Here is a 26,458-nt window from a genome sequence, read left to right as displayed (position 1 = left end):
CATCTCTTTTCAAGCATGTTTCTGTGCTACTCGGACATTGTTATTTTTGACATCTTTTTGCTGTTCAGCTAACTGTTATCTGTAAGAAGTGAGGCTCTTCTGCATTTACCTCAGTTTTAAAAAATGAATTGTGAATTCATGCTGCTGGGAGAGGAGACCCACCGCAGTGATGCTACCTCTGATCTCATTACAGAGACCGCTATCCCAGCATGTGATAACTTAATGACCGTACTCCATCCCAGATACATCAAAAACACTACTTTTAACCACAGAAGACTTCTTTGAACCAGCATGGCACAGGACAGTACAATAGTCCTTACGAGGACAAAGAGATGAGCCCCTTACTCTCTTTCGGTGCTGCTCTATTATTTGGCTCTTTGAGTCCTGGTCTTTGTTTTTGTCCTTCTTACTTTAATTTCACTCCATGTCTGCCTTTTATCATTGCTCTTCATCACTGCCCACACATCTGGCTCTCTTCCTCTTGCCCCCTTTGACCTTTTCTCTCTTTGTTCATCATGATCTCCACGGTTAGTTTGCAGAGGGATACTGAGAAATGCAGGACTGTCGGTCCAATTTCCAAATTCAATCAGACAAAACAGGCCTACCATGATGCAACAAGTCTGTCACCAGTCCTCTGACTAAATAATTGCTCAACCTTTTCAAGAATTGATCAATAGATATTCAACACTTTGGCAACATTGTTGGTGAGTTCAGTATTTTCAGCACAAGCCAATTAAATCTCAAGTTTCACAAATCCCCTGATGATTCTCCAGCTGCAGCTCAAGGACACCAGTTTTGTTCTCATCATTACAACACCGTCGTAGTGTTGTGGCACTGAGTGTGCCAGTTTTAAATAGACAGAACACAGTTGATTTGATCAATCATGACTGATTTGAGCCCCGACAACACTCGGTGTTAATCTATCTCTTCCCTGTTCCCAGTGTCACTGTGGCTGCACACATCTAGCTATGAAATGACCCGGTCAATAACCATGGTACGTCCACTCACACCATGCACCACTGACTACACTTTGTGCTGCTTGCGTTACTACTACTCCGATAATGACTAAACTCCTAGAAGTACAGACTTGGGCTCTACCTTTGTAAAAGAAAACTCCAGAATGCTGTTTGTTGTTACTGCAGCAGTCCACTCTGTTGGAACTCACTAACTAGGGTGCCTGCTTTCATCTCCATAAGAGTCCTAGTGCGGTGACTCAATCACTTCATGGTGTTTGTGCAGATTTTCAGTGGGCATGTTCACATGATAAAAGCTTTAACAATCCCAGAGAACTACTGATGAAACCTTTGTGATACATTATATTGCTTGACTGGGAGTATGCATTTGAAAAAGTGTAGACTGAAATTGGACATCCGTGGCCTGCATCAGTCTTAAGGTACGCTTTACACCTTGCACAGACAACACTCAAGTCAGTCAGACAGTCATAACATCAATATACTGCATATGATTCTACAAGATCCTGCCTTGCATTTGATTTGTTCCATTTTTAATTCTTAAGACCAACGTCTACATTTGTAATTCTTGTTATCTACAACATCTCTGCATGACAGCTAATTCTATACAGATTTAAATTGTAACGAACCACAATCTAAGAACCTAGAACCCGACGACGATTTACCCACGGGGTAACGGCCAGTGTTTCTGGGCTTCCAGTGTAATGTCTGTGCACATCATTGCAGCTTATCTTTATAAACAGATATCCGCATCTGAATGCAGGTGATTTAAAATAAGCCAATAAAAGGCTACAGTAAAGTGTCGCCAGGTGGCAGCCCATTGGTTTTGGCCAATGCGTTATGTCTTTTTATTCTTCCACACAGACTGTTTACCTGTTTGCTACCAAAGTCCACTCACATGATTGGTCAATACCACTTGGACAACAATGGACTATGGAATGAAACGGAAACCAGAATGATTTCAATACCAAAATCTTGTCCCTTGCTGTCAAATTCTGCATTCATATGGCGTTATCTGTTAATAGAGATTACTGTATGCCAGATGTCTTTTGGCATCAATATTATTATCAATATAAATCGATACAAACTCTAGTCTCCTGCATGATAGGACACCCATCGACGTCCCCAACCTCTTAATTTCCGACTTACTATATTTAAGGAACAGCACTTACTGTAGTAACACTGAATGTTTGCAGTGGAGGTAAATACTGAGGTGCAAAATCCATTTTGGGTGTAATTATTGGGTATAATGGGATGGCACAGATTACATCTGGAACGGGACAAAGTGAAAGTATGAAAGATGACTTGGTTTGTGTCATCTGTCATTTTGTTTTTAACTAGATGTCGTGAAATGTGACCATCTGTCTGAAAGGACTCATCTGGCTAGCTCCTCGATGATCATTAAGCTTCATCAACGTGTTCTTGCTATCATGTTCAGGAGTATCAGGTGCAGCATCTTATCAAGAGTGTGTCCTTTAGGAAACGGTTCTCAAGGGCGCTAAAACTACCTTTTTCTGAAATGACAGCTCATAATCACCAATGCTATATATAGTGATAAATTCACAGAGGCGTGTAGAGGCCCTGATAAGCTACACTTAGAGACTGTTCAGACCTGTAATCACCCTGTGCCCAGTCCTAAGTACAGGCAGGCGTGAATGCCAATCACTCAGACCACATTTACAAATATCCCAAGGACTCCCTTAACAAAACATGCAGTTTTTGAGAGCTGGATGGAGACACTTTATAAGGGTTGTGAAACATAATCGATGGCAAATTCCAAACATTCAGACCTTCTTGTAAATTTGCCAACAAAAGTTTCAGGCTGTCTACTTCTGTGTCGTAAGCATGTTTAACCTGCCAACATTTAGCAGCTGTTTGAACACACTGTTTCAACTGATTTCACTGTTCACACTACATTTATCAACAAATACACCATTTTATTGATGGTAAACATGTCAGGTATTACAAACAATAACCAATATAGGCTATTTCTTTGTCACCAGTGGAGAAAGTCAACAGATTCCCTTTTAAACCACTCACCTTTGAGAGCTGTTGGGTTAGGAGATACTTATTGAAGCAAAATGCTGTCTCTGACAAATTCCTTCTTATTTGGGCCTTCTTGTAAATTTGGCAAATGCTATACCTTAAGTAATCTGGACTGAGTGACTGATTGTTGTGTCTCATTACCAGGCCGATGGTATTTGACGACCTGCTAATGAGACTCAACAACTACCATCTTTTTTCCAGGATCACTCATCCCACATTTAATCAACCTCAGAGACCTCTGTGGAACTGGTATTTCCTAGTTCACATTAATAGCTTTTATTTTTAGGTCTGCAAATAGAGGTTTCTTTTATCTTTCACTAAAGTCAAAAAACGTCAGTCAGCAGTTTGATTAATATGGGCCCTGGTGGCCGTGAAGGTCATAGCATATCATTCACATAATAATAATACTTCAAACGAGTCAGTGCCCTTCAGCATTTGCACCGTTTCTATTATTTGTTTTTGTTATTTGTCATCTGTTTATAATAGTCGTATTGCTTCAATTTGCAAACAAATTAGCTAGAATGGGTCTTTTGATGGAGCCGTTTTTAGAAAGCATGGGTCAAAGCATCAACATTTGACCGTGAATCCTATAATAGAAATCACTTGTGCGTTTCTTACTTAAATCTGAGCATCACACATAAATTATTGTTCACATTACATTAACATGGCCTTCAAACATTAATCTGATGTTAATTTATGGACACTTTAATTGCCTATGGACTGTTGTATAGACAAGTGGACCGACTGCATAGAGCTTTGCCTAATGAAGTACTTACTGTGAGAGTACTGTATATAAAGTTGAGTAGGTCTCTGACATTTCATAAGAATGAATTAATTTTCTGCTCCAAGCGCAGCCAGCAGGTAATAAACCCAAGCCGAAGAGACAAACCAAAGCAAAGCAGCTTCTATTGTAACACCGCCACATCTTGCTTCGCTTTTTATGTGCAAGATACATTGTTTTCTAAACCTAATCTCCCTTCTCCATAAAATGAAAAAAAATCCACAACAGATTGTCTGGGTCGTGGAATTGTAATGATTTTCCATGCTGTGTGACTAATATGTAAGCTTCCATAATCTCCCTGTTTAAATGCATTTCCCCTCTGGAGAGAGGAGGGAGAGGAGCAGCAGCGAGGTCAGAGTTTACATGTATCTGTGTAGTCAGAAGAGGAGGAATGTACACTAAGTGACAATGTAGCTGGCTGCCAAGACAATGACATTAACGCCCAGACCTTATCAAGGACACTGTCGGCATCAGTCTCTCTCTCTCCCTCTCTCTCTCCCACACACACACACACACACTGGCATATAAACAGGAACGTGCACACGTCCAGGGAGGGACAGGCTGAGAGACAGGCAGAGTAAGACAGAGAGGAGGAGGAGGGCATTATCTTGATGAAACAGTGCTTGATACAGTAGCCCGAGCCAACCTGAACACAGCCCTGCTTCCTTTTAATGGAGATTACACAGTCAAGGTCCAGCCTGAGCTCATCGTGTTTAACACTGCATACAACTACATCACTGTGAGTGTGTGCGTGTGTGTGTGTGTTTGTGAGAATGTGCCTGATCTAATATGCTGCTATCTCCACACACATCGCCCGTCATTACTACATGCCTTCTGACCCCCTGATCTGGCAGCCAGTCAAGTCTCCCAAACCAGGCTGACCAATGTGAGCACACGTCCATGAAGTCAGTGAGTGTGGTGTGACACTGCCTCACCATTATCCCGCCATCACAAGGTCTACAAATTACACGGCTAATTCAGGGTTTTGGTTGCAAATGTGTCATTGCTACTATCTGCAGGATGGTAAATGGTTCTCACCAAGACTGACAAATCTGAAAAAGCTCTCGCTCTGCTCACTTATACTTTCTGAACTGCATTAGGTATGTTCAGCCAGAGGTAGACTCGTCTTGACGGTTTGGTTTTCCGCACTTTGGCTTTTTTAAATTGGCCTTAAATTCACTTCCAGGCAGTGTTTAAAAAAGGTCCCGTCTCTCAAATTGAGCATTCTAGAAACCTGCAGCATCCCTGAGTCGAGACCTGAATAATTCGTAGACCTTGATCTCACGATTGCTCTCTGCTGCTCTTTTTCTTCTTCGTATTTTCAGATGGTTTTCTTCTTTCTGTGGCATTGTATAGGTTGCGTTCAGATCATACATACCTCCTTGTCTACATATTTTCTTGCCCGGTTTCCTGGCACATTCCTTGGATATTCTTTTGACTGTAAAATGAATAAAAGACTAAAGAATAACATGGAGCCCCTGAACGCGCAACGCACACAGGAGCTGGCATGCACACACACACACACACACACACACACACGCACACACACACGCACAGATACACACACACACGCACAAAGCTGATCGACTGAAATAGAGGAAAGAGGAGGGAAAGGGAGACGCAAAGACAGAGGGGTAGAATGAGTCACTCCAGCTCAATCAGCACAGTATTCAGTCTACCAGTCGGCCAGCCAGTCACTCAGCCAGTAAGCCAAATCAATCGGTGATGATCTTGACAACGACTGTCTTGTTTAATGAACTGTAGCCATTGTAGCGGAGCACAATAGGCTATGATGAGCTACAGACATGAGGGAGGGGAGCAGAAAGCAGAGAGAGGAGCAGGGGATAATAGGGGAAGGAGTTAGATGATCGACAGGCAGGAGGAGGAGGAGGTGGAAGAAGAGGATGAGGAAGAAGAAGGTGGGGCTAAATGAGTGGATCAATTGGCCTCAATCACACACACCCACGCACACATGCATGCATACTGTTATCTCGTTCACACACTCATGTAGTATAAGCAGTGTCATGCACATTAAACATGCACAATATCATGCTTTCCCTCTACTGACAGACAGACAGACAGACAGACAGACAGCAGACAGACATGGACAGAGACAGAAATGCACCCTCACACAAATAAAACACACCCCGACAACACACTCTTCTCTCCAACACAAGGTTGTGGGTTGAATACCCGCCCCCACCCCCCCACAGTCATCCTGCCCCTGAGCCCGCAGGCTAACTCACCATCCTCAGTGGGGACGTAGATGTTAAGATAGAGGCAGTCCTCGCTCTGGTCCTGGACGTATGTGGACACAATATCAATGCTGTTGGTGAACCACACTGGCAGCATCACATCCGGCAGGCGGCCCTCCACGATGCTCTGAGGGCAAACCGGGGCAAAGTGTGTGGCGTTGCGGATCTCCGGCCATGACGCTGGCGGCTCAGGTGGCTGAAAGCGTCGCTCGCCAGTGGGCGGACTGGCGTAGGGGACGCCCAGAAACTGCACCACGGGACCCAGGATCTCGTTGTTGAGCTCCTTCTTGACACCGCGCAGCTTGCCGTAGACGGTGGTGACCACCGGGTCGTTCTCATCCAGTTTCTCAGCAGACACGGCGGCTGGAGATGCCTGCAGCAGCAGCAGCCCCAGCCATATTAGAGAGGACACCCACCGGCCGGCGCTTAAGGAACCTTCAAGCCCTACGTATCCTATCATCCTGCTCCCACTCTTGGCAGTCTGAAGTAGTCGACACCCAGTCCTCGAATGGTGCCTCCACTGGGACATAGCTGCTACTCCTTGTTTTCTACTTCTTTGCGTCCTCTCTTGTCCTTTCAGAGTAAAAAAAATCCTTATGTTTATCTCTCACTTACGCCATGCAGATGCAAACACAACCACACAATCACACTTAAATCACATTCACTCACAGGCATGAGCAAGATGGTAACTCCGGAGCAGACAGGGGTGGTGGTTGTTAATGATCCTTTTGAAAATCCAGGCAGTGCAAACCATCCAGTGGAAATGTAGCAGCCATCAATTTCCTCTGCCTCGTTGAAGTGAAATCGGAGAATTATTCCTCACAATATTGAAAATATTCCTCAAAAAGGTCCTCTGAACAACCACTGCGATGAAGACGACGGTAAAGATACCATCTTTAAGCTCCACTTTTCAGAAGGTAGACCAGCCAGTCAGTGATGACGGTTTCCATCATTTTGAGGCGAGCAGACTGCCGTGAACAGCAGGGGGAGCAGGACTAGCGATGCAGTGGTTGTGGTTGTTATACTTGGAGGAGGTTGGTCCAGTCCAGAGTCTGTTCCCTGCAACACAGAAACAAAGCAACAATCAGCATTTACATGAAGAGAAGTAAAGATACTCAAACTCAGTTGTCTTTATTATGCAGGACGTGAAAACATTGACAATTAGCAGAAGAGCCTTTTCATTTTGAACACACATCAATCAGTTAAACAGAAACATAACATGTATTTATGGCACATGATAGCAAGTCATATTACTCAACAGCTTAAAAAGTGAGGGTTCAATTAGTATTCATGGTGGCAGATGTTTCGTGGTTATGGTGGAGTCTGACAGGTTTGTCCTCCAGTTTAACTTTACATCCTGCACTTAATGCAGACTGCCCTCCAGAGTCGGGCTAGAAAGTGGGGATCTTTTTGGGAGAGAGTCGTAGACTTGACTGTGCACTGCCAGCAGCGATAAGACTGACTGTATTAGACACTGGCGTTCAGAATAAAAGTGGATATCGTGACAGGTTTTTAAATGCCAAGGCTCAGTGCCAATGGAAGAGGTATTGTACCCTTTATGTAACGGAGCAGAAACTCAAAGTGTGGAGGTCAAGGTGGTGGATGCATGTGTAACAGGTCAGACTATCAAATGGGAGGCTGGAGTTTGTGTACTGTAACAAACCTGCAATTAATGTTCCCCATTAATGGGACCACTTTTGCTTAACTATGTCCTTACTCATACTATTTGCCATGCACAAATGATGTAGACAGTAAAAGAGCAATTTTCGTTTAAGATGAATTCTCATTGGATGCAATCTGGAGGACTTTAACCATCCAATGGGGCGTTTACATACACGTGCCCAGCGCGGCAGGGGTACAACATGGCTACCTGCTTGAAGGTGTGTCTTTAACTGATGATACACTTGTCTTGAATATTGTTGAATGGTATAAATACTCTTCCTCCCCGCAGTATTCAGTTTCACAAGCTTACATCATATTCTCTTTTTTTTTTCAATAAAATTCCCCCATTACTTAGGCATTTAATTGCTTTTATTCCTTTAAGTATGAAATGTTGCATTTTCACAAGCAGTAACTCTACACGACTCCTGAAATAGCTGAGAGCAAATGCAGTAAAATAAAGCAGACGTCTGAGAGTGCAAAGAGGGCAGAGGAGAGAAACTAAAGAGATTCAGTAAGAAGCTACAAAAGTTTTGACAGCTGAACATAAAGAGACTTTTGAAACATCTTTCTCTGGTCTCCTGTACAGACACAAGTTCAGTTACGCAACACAAGGCTTTCCATCTCGGGTGTGGCTCGGCAGAACTCGCCGTGCACCACGATACTGGTGTTCATACCTGGCAGTGGGGTTTCACTACATGACGTATGTATGAAAATGAAGTATAGATTAATAAAAATGTACTTTGACATGTGATGTCTGCCTTACCAATCACAGTTAAATAGGAAATGTAACATATGTGGGCCATATTGTTGCTTTCAACTGTCAGGAGGAGTAGTTTGGTGTTTATTTTGTGCAGTTTTTGTGCCTAATGAATTTTTTTTCTGGTTGCCAGAAGTGTTCGGGGCAACACACATCTGTGTCATATCCTGCATGTCAGATCTCCCACGCCCATCATTGTCAATGCGACCCAACACACTGGCTGCATTTTTGACGCGCACATCAACATGTCAAGACATAACATTGTCCTGTTTCTCAGTGTAGACGTACATCAACCCCCAAAAAACGAGCTATTTTTTTCACAGTAACGCACTGTGAAAAAAATGTAATGCAAAAATGTCTTTTGAGAGAGTGCATAAATAGGTATTTTTTCCCCATTCAAGGTTCCATACTAAGGAAAACTACTAACTTAATGTATTAAAGTAATAAAACATCAAATATACAGAGGGAGGTTAGCGGAGGGGGGGGGAAGCAAATTAAGTGAAATGAAATCAAAATTAATCTCTCGCTTTTGCAGAACCAGGACGAAGAGATTTTCAGTAGAAAATCTGTGTTATTGTGTGTTTGTTATTTATGTAAGTGTGTGCATGTGTGTGTGCATGTGTGTTAAGGAACATGATGGCTTGTATTTTTTTTTTTTTTTCACACAGCTTAGGAGTCAATGTTCCACCTGGATGAGCTCACCTTCAGATTTCATACACTGAGGAAATCCTATTTAGCTGCACACACACACACACACACACACACACATACTGTACACACACACAGACACACACACTGACATGACAAGCTGTCTGGTCGGCTGACAAAAATACACTATTTTCACACGCAAACACCTCAACGAGCCGAGACGCCTTAAGGGAGATATGACGTGCACACGCGCACATGGAAATATGTGCACATACACGCGCTTTGGGCAAGACATAGCTCACATTTATATGTGAAAGCACACAGCAGCACACACACACACACACACACACACACACACACACACACACACACACCCCAGGTAGAAATGCCGAAAATGAGTGGCAGGCAGGTATGAAACAACAAGACGTACAGACATTTACAACATGAGCAGCAGCTGAACCATAATGGGAAGACAAGGAGAACAAAGACAGGAGGAGATACAGATCAAACTGCAGAGTGCGATATACACACTGTTGTTTATATGTGTGCGAGTGTGTGTGTGATAGACCGCGAGCGTGTGTTTGATCATGGATAATTTAGCATGATCCACAAGCAAACTGGAGGTAATTAGAGAAACATGATAAGAACAGAGGGATGTTGGAACCTGAAACTAAGATATGAGTTCATGTATCTTTCAATACACACACACACACACACACACACACACACACACACACACACACCCTGAGAAATTCAAGGCGATTAATCTAATTTGCGTCCGCAGAGGGTCTAATTGCACAATATTGAGTGTTCGGATCATATTTTTTATATCAGCAACTCCGGTGTTCTTAGAGAATTTCAAAGCCTTTTCAAGTTTCATCAGTCGTTCATCTTCATAGACACCTAACCAACTTTTTGTGCCATGGCATGTGGTGGCATGGAGGTGTCAGGGTGGCCAGCTCACTACTTTGACACTTGTGACCATATGTGTTGTTAGATTTAAGCAACCAAAGCACTTTGGTTCAGGTTTGGAAAAGATTGTGGTTATGACTAAAAGATAAAGACACGATTTATCAAGCTTTAATACACTACAGACCTTTTCTGTATTAAAGGGAACACTTCACCCACAATTGAAAATTTGTTTCGTAGCCCAAGAAGAATTTCTGGAGCTTCACAGCAAAACAGCGTTGCACCATTCTCATAAACAGCAGAAATAGATGGACTGGTTGTAAGATGTAAAAAAACTACTGAAAAAAAACCCAAGATAAAATGGCTCCCTGCAGCTCGTCCAGTGTAATCCAAGTCTCTGGAAGCCAAATTGTTTTGAAAAAATGTTATGTACAAACTCTTTCATGCCAGAATCTTCACTGAAGCTTCTAGGCTAAAAGCGGCCAGCCTGTCTGAAGTGGAAGCACAACTCAAGGCAGTACATTACGTCTTTTCAAATCAATTTGGGATCTTGGGGCTCCCGAAGACTTGGAATACACAGGATGAGCAGCACGGAGCCATTTTATGTTTCCTTTATTTCAGTCCCCAGCTACCTCAGTTGTTTAGAAGAAAGCTGAAACACTGTTTTGCTGTGAAGCGCCAGAAATGTTTGGTGGAGTACAAAACTTCACCCGACTTTCCATCCGCACGGGGGGAGTATAACGAGTGAGGTATGTTTTTAGAGGAACTGTCCCTCTAAACCAAGACCATGGTCTTCCTTAAATCTTAACCAAGTGCTGTGAGTGCCTATACATCAGCATAAAAAAGTTTCAATATGCTATAGTCTCTACGAGTGGATGTTGTGTTGCAGAACTCAATGTCTTTTAATATATGATTTGCAAAAGGTCTTGAACATGAGATGTCCAGTGAAGCAATTAGAAGAAGTAGCTATACTGCTGTATGATTCTTAGTGTGTCATTAAAATGTTGGTATCTGCTTGGTGTGGGTTTAAGAAATATGTTCTATTGCCAAACTATAATCAGCATTTGTTCAGACTTGATTTACACTGAGAATATTTCCTTCTTTCGCCCTGGCAGTCACAAAGTTTGATTGCTGCGCAACAGCAAAACTCATGAGCCGGAAAGCCCACGTTACCATGACAAGCAGCACAAAAGAGCAATCATGTCACCAATCTCAGCTGCAGCATAATTGCACATTCAACAGGGTCTTTAATATGGTGATTTCATGTTTCTTCTTCCCCATTTTCTGCTGAAATGTTATGAATTAAAAGTGGAAAATAAAAGCTTCTCCATCACCTTCCGCTCATCTTCAAGTCACCCCACTTTCTTGGAAACCACTGCTATTAACAGTTTCTTTTTTAGTGTCCTGCCATTAAAATCCAGATGAGGGAAGATAACCCATATTCTCATCTGCGTAAGCTTTGATTATCAGCATGTTCTCATTGCAATGTGCGGTAACACTTCATTTTACAGGTCTGGAAATTTCACGCTAAGTAGGTGGTAATTACCAGGTTACATATTTGGAAATGTCTTTGAAACTACCTCCCTAATTACCACAAAAAAATAACTCATTGTATAGAAATTACCTCAACATGCTTTAATAATTATAGCCTGCTATTTTGAAACAAGCAGTTAATAAATAGCTGGTCATTTCTTAATGCATTTCAAGGAAACCTTTAAACTTGAACGTGCCATTTTAACTTCAAACTACTTTTGTCAGTAACTTCCCCTCAGCAGGCCACTGAATTGTTTAATACGGGTCAGCAATGTTCAATCACTTCAGCAGATCAGTCCAACTTTGGAACAACTTTCCAAAATCTTTACTTTTTTTTTTACAGGTAGTCACCAGAAAATGCTAATTATCGACAAATACAACTACATAATCAAGAATAAAGTGACTGATTTCCTATGTTAAAAGTTTCAGTCCTTGATTGTCTACTGAGGCCTAATTATAAATGCTTCACACCACTCAGGTTAACACTACAATAAATGAGCAAAAAGAAATTACAGGGAAAAGGTTAATAGCATTTAAGTATAAATAACTATGTAATATAAAATATTGTAGTGTGTGTGCGTGTGTGTGTGTGTGTGTGTGTGTGTGAGTGTGAGAGAGAGAGAGCGAGAGAGAGAGAGAGAGAGAGAGAGAGAGACTGATTGTCCACTTGGTGATAGTAAGTAAATGATTAAAATATGTACTTTATTTAAATGACCTGCAGTTGTGCAGATAGTAGCCTTGCTGATAATAACAGAATATTAAGACATTATAATCTGTCATTTCTAAGAAATTTCAAACTTCTTCTAACTACCTACTTAGCATGACATTCATGGACCTGTAAAATGAAGCGTTACCATTTATGTTTTTGAGCCTCATGTTGCATTGGATACAGGATATTAAAATGCTCTTTATAGTAAAGATGTAAATAAGATAAAACATGAACATTTTATTCTTTTAGTCGGCTCGTCATTATCGTAGAAGGCATGATTAACAATTGCATCATTATGTGCCATGTTTGCTCTTTTTCTGATGAAGTCAGAGCCTCGTTCTGACATCAGTCTGCTCCCCTACCATCTCACTCCTTAAACTCGACTCTCACCCTCATCATCCACCCTTCTGTACTTCTGTGTACAAGCATGTCCTCTCATCACCCAACTTTACAGGCTGATTCCTCCTCCTCCTTGCCGTGTTTGGTTGGTCTATTTGTGTGCCCAAATCAGCCTGCTATATTTATGAGTGAAGACCTAAATTCAATAGCGACGATCATGTGTTCTATTTCTGTTTGAAGTCAGGGGAGCTGTGGTTTTAATGAGGAACGCGGCTGCACCATCAGACTGTACAGTAACGTAGAATATTTCAGAACTTTCACTGCAGCTTGAAATATAGAGACAACCAATCATTTTGCTTGACAGATACTACACCGGCAGTACAAATTATTTCACCATTTCTCAGTGCTCAAATAACAGAACTGTGTTACTGAAATAGAGAAAAGGATTTTTTGATGTTTCAACATCCCAGCTGCGCTCAGCAGGAACACACATCTGTGACTACACACATACACGCATCGAGACTGTTTTCATACAAGGTTTGTTTGAGTCAACCTAAACTTATTTGTCCTCCCTCTCTCTAACACTGCCGCGCTGCTTTCACCCTTGTTTACCGCTGTTGGGAATAGCAGCACGTTGTTGTAATGCTTCCTGCTTAAAGTGCAGCTGTTTACCACCAGAAGAAGAAAGAGCTTTTCGATACCCACTGAGACCTACACGCAGGGAAATTGGAGAACGGGCGTACGTGTTGATGGAGTCGAGTAAGTGTTAGTGAAAGGAGCACTTCCACCTGCACAGGTTGCAAAGAAGTGACATGTCTCATTACACATCCATCAGCCTCCATAGGAAATAAATGTACTGGGCAGTAGGGATAGGCAGATTATTGGCCCGGCTGGATCTCAGAGCTGATATTCAGCAGGGTTAGGGTTTTTGTGTCCAATTGGCCATTAAATCAGTTAATTCAAAAACGCACTACTTTGGCTCCGATGCAGCATCCTTTCTCTGTTTCGAGTCACTGCTTTGTGCTCTCACTCAATGTCCCACCCATAACACTATCTGATTGTTTACACATCATTAATAATAGCCTATCCAAACTGAATAATCAGAATCTGCAAAGTAACTACATAAGTAACTAAAGTTAACAAATAAGTGGAGTAGAAGCATAGAATAGCAGAAAATGGAAATACTGAATTAAGGTACCTCAAAATTGTACTCAAGTATAGTACTTGAGTAAATTGCACTTGTTTTTCGAAGTTTAGACACATTTTTTTTAAAGTAATTAATTACAATTTGTACTGGTAATGTATATCCACAAAAAAAGTTGAGCTGAAGCAGTCAGAGAGAAAGGATGGATGTGATGGTGATGGTCAAATGGTTCAAAACTAACACAGCATGGATTATAAAGAGAAACACTGCATTGACTTACAACAGAGGAAAGCTGTTTTAAGGTTTGATGGACATGTGTGACACAGTACAACTAAATCTTTATATTAAACGTATGTATCTGGAAGTGATGCTTAGATTACACTCCAGTCCGATATGTCACTTGTACTCTAGTAAATGTTCTGTATAGTGAATAAAAAAAGAATAAAATTAACAAAGTCTGTCTTTACAGCTTCATCGCTCAGCTTTTTTTCCACAACCATCGGTGTCCGTCCCTTTTTCTTCAACATCTGTTACTTATCTGTTTATTAAATCAAATAAATCTACAGTGTCTCTGAGTGGATTTACTGTTACAAACACACATGTTGTCAAGAGGATGTGAAAGTTTGATTGGAATAAAAGCCAGTAATATTCTCCAATAAATAAATAATCAAAAAAATTCCCCATCAAAGTGCTTTCTCTTTAATCAACAGCTGTGTATGGATTCACACCTGTTGTCATGAAAACACACATACACATTCACACACACATACACGTCAATGTCGCCAACAGGGCACTACTTTTCTCCGCTATCTAAGAGGGGACCTCTGTTTCTGATCATTTTGAAAAAACAAAAACACAATAGAAAAGCTTCTTTTAAGGTATTTTACCATAATATAAATTAAAATGTGTTATTTTATTTTATTTTAAAGAACTTGCCAAGAAGGGACACGCACACACACACACACACACACACACACACACACACACTCACAACCATCATCACCACATCAAAATGTACATCTGCATTTTGTGTAAAAAAGAAAAATCTGAAAACATACAATAAGCTGAACATATATTTTGACTCAATGTCAAAACACGTAAAAATTATGTAGATTAAAATGTGCTCAAAACCCACATAGATTTAATTATTTTCTTTCAGCGCGCATATGAGAGCCTTATACAATCCATATCCATTGTGTAAAATCATGTTAGCTGCCATGTTGATGCCAGAGGATAAACTGCCTCGTCGACCGCCTTCAAAAAAGTCAGCAGTTTTCCTTATTTGTTCAGGGACACAGAAGAATTGCCTACTAAACCTCTTTTACTTTTAGCAAACCGAAGCATGCTAAATGGTCCCTTCGGATCAGGTGAAATGAGGAAAAGCAGTGGAATAAACCCACTTTTTTCAGTATATTAAAGGAATATTACTTCCCTTCAATATATGGATATTCATGCGGTAATGCTTTACATTTTAGTAGGCTGAAGAATAACTCCGGTAAATGTCCAACATATTTCTTCTAGCGTTATTTAAATGCTCTCAATCTGCCTTGTATTATGAGTTACAGAAAAAACAAATAAACTCACAATTTCAGTTTTAGGTACTTGGCCACTTGTTTAAAGTGACCAAGAACACAGAGGACACACGAGGCACGATGGAGGACCAGGGAACAGATACAGGAACACGGACGAACCAACGAAGGGTGAAGGAAAAACATAAACTTCAATATACAGGGGCTGAATGTACAGGACATGATTTTACAATTCTTGTCTCCTCTTTCTTAACTTACTTCAATATATGTGAAAATGCAGTCATTTTGTATCTTGTTTGACGAGGGGATGAATTCGATATGCATACATTAATTTAATATATAAAATGTATATTTAATATTTAGATATAGGATAGGATACATTTTTCCTATGCACTCAAGTTATTTTTGATGTTATCAGATGTTTAATACTCAGAGCAGTTTGGATGATTAACCACAGCTGCCATCATAGAGCTTGCCAGCCTATTGGTGTGCATGCCGTATAAACTTGTACCAGATGAAGATGGACAAGATTCCCTCTCATGTTATATGTAATAAAGACTGAATATTGGTAGTTAATGTCTTACTCAGGTGGTCTATTTTTTCAGTTTACACTCACAAATGTGAGTCTGCAGTCTGCTGGTGTTATTTCCTCCGAGGCCTTATGGGATGCAGGCGGCAGCCGGTCGAGTGGCAACAACGTGGGAGTGAAGGTGAAGCATTACAGGAGCAAACAATTTGAGTTTCCCATCTGCTAGCTCAGAAACAGAGTAGAAACCCCCATTTTTTCCCCATAAAACATCTGTTGAGTCAGACTAAGTAATCCCAGACGCAGTGCCTCTCTCCAGTCAAACCACACATGGTGATGAAGCTGACAGTCAACTCCACCATCCTCCCAGCCCCATAACAGCCCTACTGGCAGACAGAAACCCCTCCCCCTCCTCCCCACCACTATATTTCTAAACAAATGGCCACTTATTGACAACGGCACACAAAAACTGATATGTGCACAAACAAATGCAAAACAGGGAGCCAGAGCTCGTAGAATAATAGTGGACAGACAACAAGAGAGAGAGGCAGCGAGAGCACTGAAAAGGAAGCTGTTTTCATTGATTGTTCCGCGGTTTTGTTAATGAGTCCATAAAAGTGTTTACGGCGAGGCTGGAAAGAAAGAAAATGACATGCTGCTCTCTGTCATCACAGACACATGAACTGCTGAGAGGAACATAAACCAGTCAGACACCAGTTGTTTGGAAGCGCACAGGAAAACATCTGAACCTCTATCACAGTGTACACCAAGAGGTAACCATTCAACTGGTCTATGCTATCATATTCGTATCTGATGACCTGGATTTGATTTTGTCAAACCTTGAAACTTTATGCTGATTGGCCCATTAGCCGCTTGGAGGCACAGGATCGTCGACTGATGTGCAACATCTCGAAAAGTGATGTCACATTTGCAAACGATCCAATTCTTTGATCTGCTCTTTACGAATGGAGCTGAGACGAACTTGGTGAGAACCATTATTTTATCGTCGTACTTGAATTTCACTGTCTGTCCTAAATCCTCAACTTGTTCTCACTCCCCACTCAAATTCAGTAGCTAGGTCAGTGGCCTGAAGATTCAAATCATGACTCTCTACCTACAGTACCCCTCTAGTGTCAGTTTTGCATGTGAAGAGCTCTGCGGTCAATTCAGTAATAAGACATAATATGCAACATGGGGTTAGATTTCAACATAAAGATTGTGGACAAACATTTCATATTATGTCTCGTTATGACTTTCGGACTGTTATTAACTTTGAGAAACGGTTGTGGTTTTATTAGGTATAGGAGGAATATCAATATGGTTAGGTTTAGGTAAAGATCCTACTTTGGGTTAAAGGAAATATGTTTCAGTAGCGTTACGTAAGTGACATCACTGACCCTATGCAACGTTCCTGACCGAAAGTCAGTGATGTAAGTCCGGCAAATATGTAACATAAATTACGTAATTTACAAACTACTCTTGACTCTTGGTCTCACTCTTGATGCAGACCCCATTCTCCAGTCCAGTGTATGACCCATACAACCAACACAACCACCACAAAAACCTGGACCTTTCTCGCTCTTTACACAAATGCAGATGGGTGTAACTACAGAGTCAGACTTAGAAGCGTAGGACCGCTGACCAGGCTGCTGTATTTGATGCATTGGGAGTGAGAATGAGCCGAAACCAACTGAGAATATTAAGTGTTGCATTAATTGCATTCAAAGCAAGGCATCTTTATTTATATAATTAATTTCATACTGATGGTATATTCAGTCATCAATTCAAAGCAGGGGGATATGGCGTCACCTTGTGTCATGTTTCGATGTAGATCACTGACATGAATTAGTCCTGCAGAAAATAGGAATTAAGTGCTGCTAAACCTGAAAGTAGTCAACACATGCAACATTAAATTCCATTGGTAGGATGTCTTGAAGTTTGAGTCTGATCCAAATCTTACCCTAACATTATCCTTGTGATTATTTTTGAGATAAACCCAGTAAGTTTCATAAGAAAAATAAAATGACAAACCTTCTTTTGAATGTCTCTTAGATGGGAACAGAGCCGTAAGAGCCAGCTCTCTTCAAAGAGCTGTAATTCCCATCAATCATCTGCATTACCTGTTGTTTGGTCCATTCTGTTTCGTATTTGTGTTACATGAAGAATTACAGTCCTTCGCTAAACCGAAACAAAACATGGAGGAAAGTTCCCAAGTTTACAATACTAACAATACAGTTACTAAGTAACTGTGGATATTCCTGTGCACCACAAATAAAGCCTGTACAACTGACAAAGTCTAGGTTGTGTTTCCTGTTGTGGTCAGGGCTCAGTGTTCAACTTTTACAGTACAGGTCAGCCAATTCTCTCGCAATGTGCCATCATGCAATATCACAATACCAGATTACAAAACGAAGCATTGCTCTCATAGACAATAATTTTGTTGGACAGCAGGCTAATGCCACTGTACCTTGAGGGTCTATATGTGTATTTGTTTTCTTATTTACAAACAGACGTACTGCATCTTTGCTGATTTTGAAATTGTTCTGCTTTTGCCACATGACTGCATTTGATCTCAGATTCTTTATTTATTTTCTTTGGTATTTCTCTTTGTATCATTAAATTCTTTACCGTCTGCTCTCGTCTCACTTGCCTTCTTCCTTTAATTCTTGTCTCTTGCTCTGCCTCATTGTGAAGCAATGGGGAAATCACCATCTAATGAGGACCCTGCCTCAAGAAAGTCAAGAAACAGAGAAAAAGAAAGAGTCATCCTTTTGAAAGTTATGAGCCACAGTTGGCCAGTTTATTGCCCAATGAAGAAACACTCGCAAATAAACAGCAGAATTAACAGCAGTGTTTCCCTGGAGTAGAAAATGTTGTGGCACATTTAGAAAAATTCACTCATTCATTTGAAGAACTGTTCTGTGATGATGAGCCTTTAAACTCTACTAGATCTTTCTGTCAATACCAATATCTTAATGACGGCTCTTTCCCCCTGGTTGGAGAAACATTTGACTGCTAAGAGCCCCTCAGATGGGATAAAGTAGGGGCCATCTTCAAGTGCTAGAGCCAGAAATAAAAAAAAAAAAGACAAAGTAGGAGCAAAGCAACTTAGCGATACAGGATATAATTCCACAAAGTTCACTCATCTGAACTCAGAACTATTCCTATTCCAGCAACCACTGCTGCAGCTTCTCTGTCAACTGAGACTAACGTCAGCAGCACGGTCATGCCGCTTACTACCAGCACTTCCAGACACACGATTATTATTGTAATTGTACAGTTATTTTGTCCTCTGAAAGATCTATGATTAAAAATGCCACCAAGTGTGCCATAATGTAAGATTATATACACTAATAGACATTAGTAGTTGGTTTTAATCAACTGTGTCTCAAATTACTCATTTCCTGACATTATCAGGATACAAAAATATGGTCTGATTTGACCACTTATCAGCCAATCATGTGTGGTGATGATGGATGTGAGTCACGAGCACAGCTGTTGTTCTCTTTCCTGCTGCTCTAAACTCATTGGAAAGCAACTCGGAGGTGGAGCTTGACCTCCATCACCGAAGTATGCTGTGTTCAAGTTGAGTCATTTTGATTGCACCAATAAGCCAATAAGTCATGCGGTCTTGTAATAGTAGTAGGCGGTTACAAAAATTGCCAACAATTGAGTAGTGGAGACCCCCTTCCACCCATCATATGTACCAATGTTGCTAGATTTGTAGGCATGTCAAATATCTGGTTGATAATTTTAATGACAAATCCTTATATTAGAGCATGTGTTCTGGTAATGAAAGGAAGTGCCATATTATTATAATAGTTTTTGGACAACAAAGGAGCTGTAAAGCTCAGGGGTGTAAAATTACATGGGGGTCCAAAAGTCTGATATCACATTGAAAATCTCTGATTATGTTACATTAACCTGGTAATAAACAAAGTTTGAGGATTCAGGAAATAAATGAACGTGTCAGAAGTCAAACTGTAATTCTAAGCAAAGAGGGGCTTTGCGTTGTATCCACAGCACCATCAGGCAGATCAGGAGACCAAATATGACCAGAGATATTGTGAAATTCATATACTCTTCAAATATTCAAAGATTTTTCACTCAAATTGTTACACTTATATTATCATGTGTACAGAAAAACAAAGTATTACATTTGAAACAAATTAAAAACAGAACCATCTTGAACTTCTTGTACATCACGGCTGTGGCAGCACAGAAATACTTGCTAAAAGGATCAATTCATCATTGGTTTTAGCGTCTTCAGGGGATCTGTCAATCATAAACAAAAAATAAGATCATACCACCAGCTTTACTTTTAAAAAAAAAACATTTGAGCAGGCTTCACAATGCAAAAATTGCTTGTCTACCCCCCGCAGGGTCTCAAATTGAATTATAGGTTATGTTTAATGAAACGCGCTACGTGTCACCAGCTGTCCTCTAATTCACCAAAACAAATTATCCCGGGGATTAACACTTGAAAAACATAGTCGGAACAAATATACAGTATAATTGTTTACGCAGCAGTTTCTATTCACAGACACAAGCATGAACTGAAAAAAGACAGAAAAATATAAACGACTGTAGTGTTATCAGAAATATGAGACTCGATGTAAATATGAAAATAATCACCTCATCTTATTGGCTGATTTATTTCATTTGGTTCCATAGATGTAACTCTTAAGATTCAATCGCTGACTCAATGACTTGTTACATGAGCATTTTCCGAGGTACTCAAGAAACTTTAGACACAGAACATGAAGAGGAATACTGCTGTGAAATGTCACGAATGTATTTCTGTCTTTTTCTACTTCTTTTTCTTTCACTCTCTCCATTTCTCCCTCTATACTTTGGCATTAATTTCCTTGCTGCTTCACTCGACTGGTGATTGAACGCCACCGGGTGTTCAGAGCAAATTTCACACGTGGTCGGGACTGGGTAACCAACTGGAAAATCCCTCTTCAATCTTCACCTCGCGTCTTCATTCCATTTCCTCCCCGTCCTCTCGCTCCTACCCTCCGCTCGCTCGCACCTCTTCATTTCTCGTTCTGATTTTCCCTTTTTTTTTCCTCCTCAGCATCATTTTCATCTTCTCATTAATTCGTGTTTGCACACATGTATGAATGCTTGACCCTCTGTAGAGCTGCTAATGTGAATACCAGCTCATATTCACTGCCTGCTCTAAATATACACTCAGTCTTCCATCCTTTTATCACACTCTCATATTCCTCTCTGCATGCACAAACTGGCATTAATTTGAATAATTCTGACCTTTTCATCAGTTTCTGCCGCTGCTATCGAAAATATTTTCATTCATTCATTTCTGCCGTTTTGAAGTTGCACATGTTCGTACTTCCTCTCTCATCTATATTCTTCTGTTTTACTCATTTCTGTTGCTGCTTCGCCCTGCAGGGATCAATAAAGTTTCCATCTTATCTTTTCACACCATCTCAGCTCCTGCTCTCGTCTTCGCTCCTACATCGCCTCCTCTCCCCTCTCTCTTTTAACACCTCTAATCAGATCAGCCAGCCTCCATCTCTTCCCACTTATTTACCGTTCTCCTCCTCTGTGCTGCAGCTCTTCACGACTCCCTTTCCTGTCGTCCCTTCTCATGTTTTTTATTTTTGTTTTATCAAGTTCTATCCTTATCATCTTTGTTTTCCATGTGCACTTTTACTTCCTTACATCATTTCCTCCTCTCCTCCTCTTCACAGTTACTTCGCCCTCCTCTTCCCCCCGTCGCTCTTATTTCTTCCGTTCCCATCTCCTCTCTCCTCCCTTCTTCCTCTTCCCTTTTAGCTCACTTCCTTCACTCTGCTCCCAATTCTATCCTCCTCTCCTCCCCTGACCCCATCTCTTTACCTTCTCCCTCATCCTTCACTTCATCTTTCCTAATTTCACCTCCTGGTGGGGGCAGGAGTGCTATAGCGGCATAACAAATCCCCGCTGAATCCCCTCAGTCTGAGTCGCTGGTCTAATGAGCTCAGATCAGCCACGGCAGCCTGCAGCCACTCTGCTGCCATTTTACTGACGCTCAATGACAGCTATTAAAGTGACGTGTGGGTGTCAGTGTACACGTGTGTGTGTGTGTGTATCGCAAATGTGATGCCGATCTGCACATGTGTGTGGACTATTTGAAGCTTAAGGCTGCTTAGTACACAAATCGACGTCTCCTCCTGCTGTCTGTGATTACGAATGTGTTGGAATACAGTCAAATTCACATTGTAGTCGGTTCATCTACATTTCTGTTTTCAGACAAACGAACAAGACTTTGATTGAGCCTTATAAATACTACAATGTGTTACTGTAACACCGAGGCAAGGGTATCCCTCTGATGTTGATGAGTAGTGTAGACATAAGGGCTTGGATGAAAAACAAACATTTCTCAGTGGTGATTAAAGGCGATGTAATGAGGGGATCATATGAGGTCAGAGTAGATAATTATGTCAATAAAAAATTGAATAATGGAGCATCAAAATTCATTTATTCTCATTTGTTAGTTGAAATTACTTGAAGCAATCCCTACTTTTTAAAAAGAGATGGAGAAAAGAGATGGAGAAAAGTGGTGGAGACATGTCCCCTGTGTCCCCAGTGTCCCCAGTATCAAAGACACCTATGCAAGTAGGGGTGTGAATCTGTGGTAATCTCACGATTCAACCAGAAATTGAGATAAATGTGATCTTTCTTTTTTTTTTTTACGCTTTTTAATCATAGCAGATAAAAATCAATTTTTTTTTTTACCCAGTCCTGATCACAACAATGACAACAGCAATGAAATGTTGTCATAATTAAGAACAGCCACAAAGCATCTATTACAACATCTTAATGAGCTGAGATGTGTATTAAAGCTTTCACAAAATGAGAAATGGTGGTAAAACAACTCGAAAGTATAAGAGATGTGTCTGCAGATGAACAGACATCTTCCCTCTGAAACGTTCCCAGTGCCGGAGTGCAGCCTGAACGTGACACAGTCTGCAACTCATGTACATTCAGTGTTATTGTACAACTCTGTATATTCTCAAGACAAAAAGTATTTCACTGTTGCTGCAATAGCACAGTCATTAAAAATGCTTTTGGACTTGGGATCGGATATTTTTACTCAATCAGTGTCATACTGCTTCAACGGATTAAAAAATAAAGACACACATACACTGTGGGGAAAGAAAATGTCTTACATAAGGGGCATTCAAGGCTTCAGATATGGTTTTCCAAAATGATTTGCAGAACACTGTGATGAAACAAGCACAAACATCTTTCAGGTTTATAATTAAGTCCTGTTGCGTAAGTCCAAAAAAGTCACGGTTCACCAGCAGCCTTTAGCAGAGTTTGAACTTATGACATATGAAGGATAAACACTCCACATGCGTTTCCACTCGGATGTGATTCAAAGCTCAGTAACAAGCAGCCAGATGTTGCATGTGGAGTCGGTGAAAGCATCCCCTCATCATACATTCAGAAACACACTTAACACACAATACTAATGTAGGCTGTCTAAAAAAATAAAACCCATGGGGATACACATGCATACAGGCTCTTAACAAGCAAACTACTGAGCAACCACACTGTTCTACCAGATACAAATCTCCAGATTTGTGATGTGTCCTGTGATATAATTGGTGCAACAGTTTTTTTTTTCCCCCTCTCTGAATGTGGGACAGTGGGGACTCAGTATTCTGGCATAATCCTTTTTGGAAACTCTAAAAAAGTGCAGCGAAAACCTCATGTTTTGGTGTTTGATGATGCTCAAATGTTAAAAATTCAATGTTAATGGCTATCATTATGTCAAAGCTTCACTAATATTTTTTTTTTTACATAAATAATTAATCAAATTTGACAAAATACTCCACAAATGTAATATTTTTTAACCAGTCTTTGCCAACATTAGCTTTGGTGAGATGTTAAAAACACTGATTATGACTGACTGATGATGATAAGAGGCCTTGTGATTCTTTGGTCAAAACTATTATTCTGAAGGTCGTGACTGAACGTTCACGCTCAAATAAACTCAATTATAATGGAAGGAATCAATCATAATGATGAACATTCACTCACATTCAGCTTCTACGGTGTATTTTTGTAATTTTCTAGCCTAATTTTTGTGGAATTCAAGCCTACAAACACTACTCTTACTCACCTTCTTTCCAGCTGCACAACACCAAACACCTGACAGTTATCAGCTGGCTGGCAGATACAGAGAAGAAAACAGCTAAAAGGAGAGTGAATATCAGACTTGTCAGGTGAAAACTAGAGATGTTTGATACCACTGATTTAATTTCTGATCCAATATCTAGTTAAACTGTAATAATACAAAGTAGTATTTTGTAGGAAAGCAAACAAAAACAGCATGCCATTATTTTAAGAATGCAGGGAACTCCTCAAACATCAGCACACACACTGAAGCCTCGACAGACATGAATCATGTTCGGTCAATGACAGTGATAAACGTTGCCAACAGCTACTCTCTCTCTGTCTCTCTCTCTCTGTACCTGGTTAATGCCAAAAGACTCGAAGTCTGTCTCGCATTAGCAGCACTTTTCCTCTCCTCTTCTTCAGACTGCTGCTGCATAACTGCATCATATTCTGAGCTCCTCTCACGTAAGCATTATTTGGACAAGATCCTGGTGATAGCCTCGTTACTTTCTACTAGAGGTCGACCGATGGTAGATTTTTAAAGGCTGATATAATAACAGTAGTTAAAGAAAAAGCCAATAGCTGATTAGTCTGTCGACCTCTACTTTCTACCCTGTCCCTGTTGATGTGACGTACACATTGAGCCCAAATGACTGAGTTTAGATATCCATCTAAAATTGATCCCAGAACAGAAACATTTGGGATCGGAAGCATCTAAATTTGCTGAATCGATCGAGTTTTTGAAACCCACCCCAGTCGAAGCAGTGACACTTAACCACAGTAAGATAATGTATTGAAAGACGGGCTTTAATAAAGTAGAGTCAGCATGTGGAGGCAGCCAGTAGGTGTAGTGATTATCTGAGAGGGCAGTCGGGGGAAAACTAAGGGCCAATCATTTCATCCTGGCTTGTCACCACACAGAACGTAGTGTTATTTTAAAGAGAGGCTGAGAGAGGGATAGAACAGATAAAGAGAGGGAGAGAGAGGGAGCATAAGGGCTCACGGGAGACTTATGGCTTAGTCAGTCACCCAGCTAAACACTCCATCAGCCTGCGCTTTAGTCGGTCTCATCCATATCCTCCTTCTACTTCCCATCATCCATCCATCCATCTCTCCGCTCGCCGCCGTCGTGTGATAAATCCTCACAACATCACAGCATTTTGGCCATCCCTCCATCCCTTTGTCTGTCCTATTTTAAGCATCTCATCTCACCTCTGTCTGTGACACACACACACACACACACACACACATACACACATCAGGGCTTGCGGAAGGGATTTATTGAAGAGGTGCTTATGACTATTTGAGGGATGTGCTTAGCTTGCAGGTCCATCCGGCTTCAACCTCTCGCTGGTCTGAGAGAACCAGTCAGCCTAAGAATATGATGTGTGTTTGTGTGTGCGTGTGTGTGTGTGTGTGTGTGCCTGTGTGTGAGAGAGAGGGAGAAAAAGAGAGAGGGGGAGGAAGAAGGCAAGATGAGCCAGCAAAAAAGAGGGGAGGAGGATGAACCCTTCTGACAAAGTCCACTATAAATAGTTTCACATCACAAGTTGTACAATTACTGCTGTGTCCATAAAGGGAAGTTTACCAGGCTTCAATAATCCAGTGTGCATGATGCTGTTGGCTCACGGACACTTTGAGCATCAGTTACTTACAGTTTTTATATAGATTTAAGACTGTTTTCAACTCGGTCCGAACCCAAACCCATCGCCTGACGACAACACAAATACTGGACAACTGGACCAAACCTTGGAAAATGTTCAGCAACAACACTCCACTTTACATGTCCAAGCAATATATTTTATATTTAGAAAAACAGAGCTGTACCCATGTTTAGCTTATTGCACTTTGATATTGTATTGTGTTGTGATGTGTGTTGATGAAGTGTGACATTGCATTGTGATTTTATGATACTGACCATTGAAAGCTGTATGTTTTAGCCCAATTAGGTAAAATAGTTGAAAATTAGCAATAGCTATAAACTCTCTGTGCAGCACATCAGTTACATTCTTTTTTATTGGAACTATGTTAACATTGTTTAATAAAAAATCAAATAAATTTGAAATCCCACAACTACCGCAATTATTAAAATTTAAGCTGCAACAACTCACTTCAATTTAGTGGCTTCTGTTCACATTCAATTCCATTACGAAGTCAGTAACATTTCATTTTACAGGTCTGGATATTTCATGGCAAGTAGGTGGTAATTACAAAGCAATATATTTAATTTCTATTTTAAATTTCCCCCAATTACTGCAATTATTACAATTACACTGCAACAGCTAACTTCAGTTCAGTGACCTGCTGAGAGGAAGTTAGACAGAAACTGGTTTGAAGATAAGCTGGCATGATCAGCAGCAAGTTAAGCAGAATCCAGTTGGAAGTTTCCTGACAAAGTATTAAAGAAATTAACAGCTATTTATTATGTGCTTGCTGAGTAAAGAGCAGATCGTGTTTGGGTAATTTCCAATACACAAATGAGGTAATTATCGTGGTAATTAAGGAAATGACCCAAA

General features: G+C 40.7%; 1 protein-coding gene across 4 annotated transcripts in view; it reads right to left on the bottom strand.

Annotated features, from left to right (window-relative positions):
* Positions 1–26,458, bottom strand: part of nlgn1 (neuroligin 1) — a 429,936-nt gene that overhangs the window by 292,992 nt on the left and 110,486 nt on the right. For 2 of the 4 annotated variants that reach the window (XM_084355353.1, XM_084355352.1), the window contains exons 2-3: positions 6,045–7,112; positions 5,177–5,236 (exon numbers count right to left, since the gene is read on the bottom strand). In XM_084355353.1, the coding sequence (XP_084211479.1) occupies positions 5,177–5,236; positions 6,045–6,582 (598 nt within the window). In that variant the 5' untranslated portion in view covers positions 6,583–7,112. The remainder of the gene's footprint in view (positions 1–5,176; positions 5,237–6,044; positions 7,113–26,458) is intronic. The other 2 variants (XM_084355354.1, XM_084355355.1) reach the window with 1 other exon arrangement.

Source organism: Pagrus pagrus (genome assembly GCF_965226575.1).
Source record: "Pagrus pagrus genome assembly, chromosome: 6".
Classification (NCBI taxonomy): Eukaryota; Metazoa; Chordata; class Actinopteri; order Spariformes; family Sparidae; genus Pagrus; species Pagrus pagrus.
This window is presented reverse-complemented; position numbering and strand designations above follow the sequence as displayed.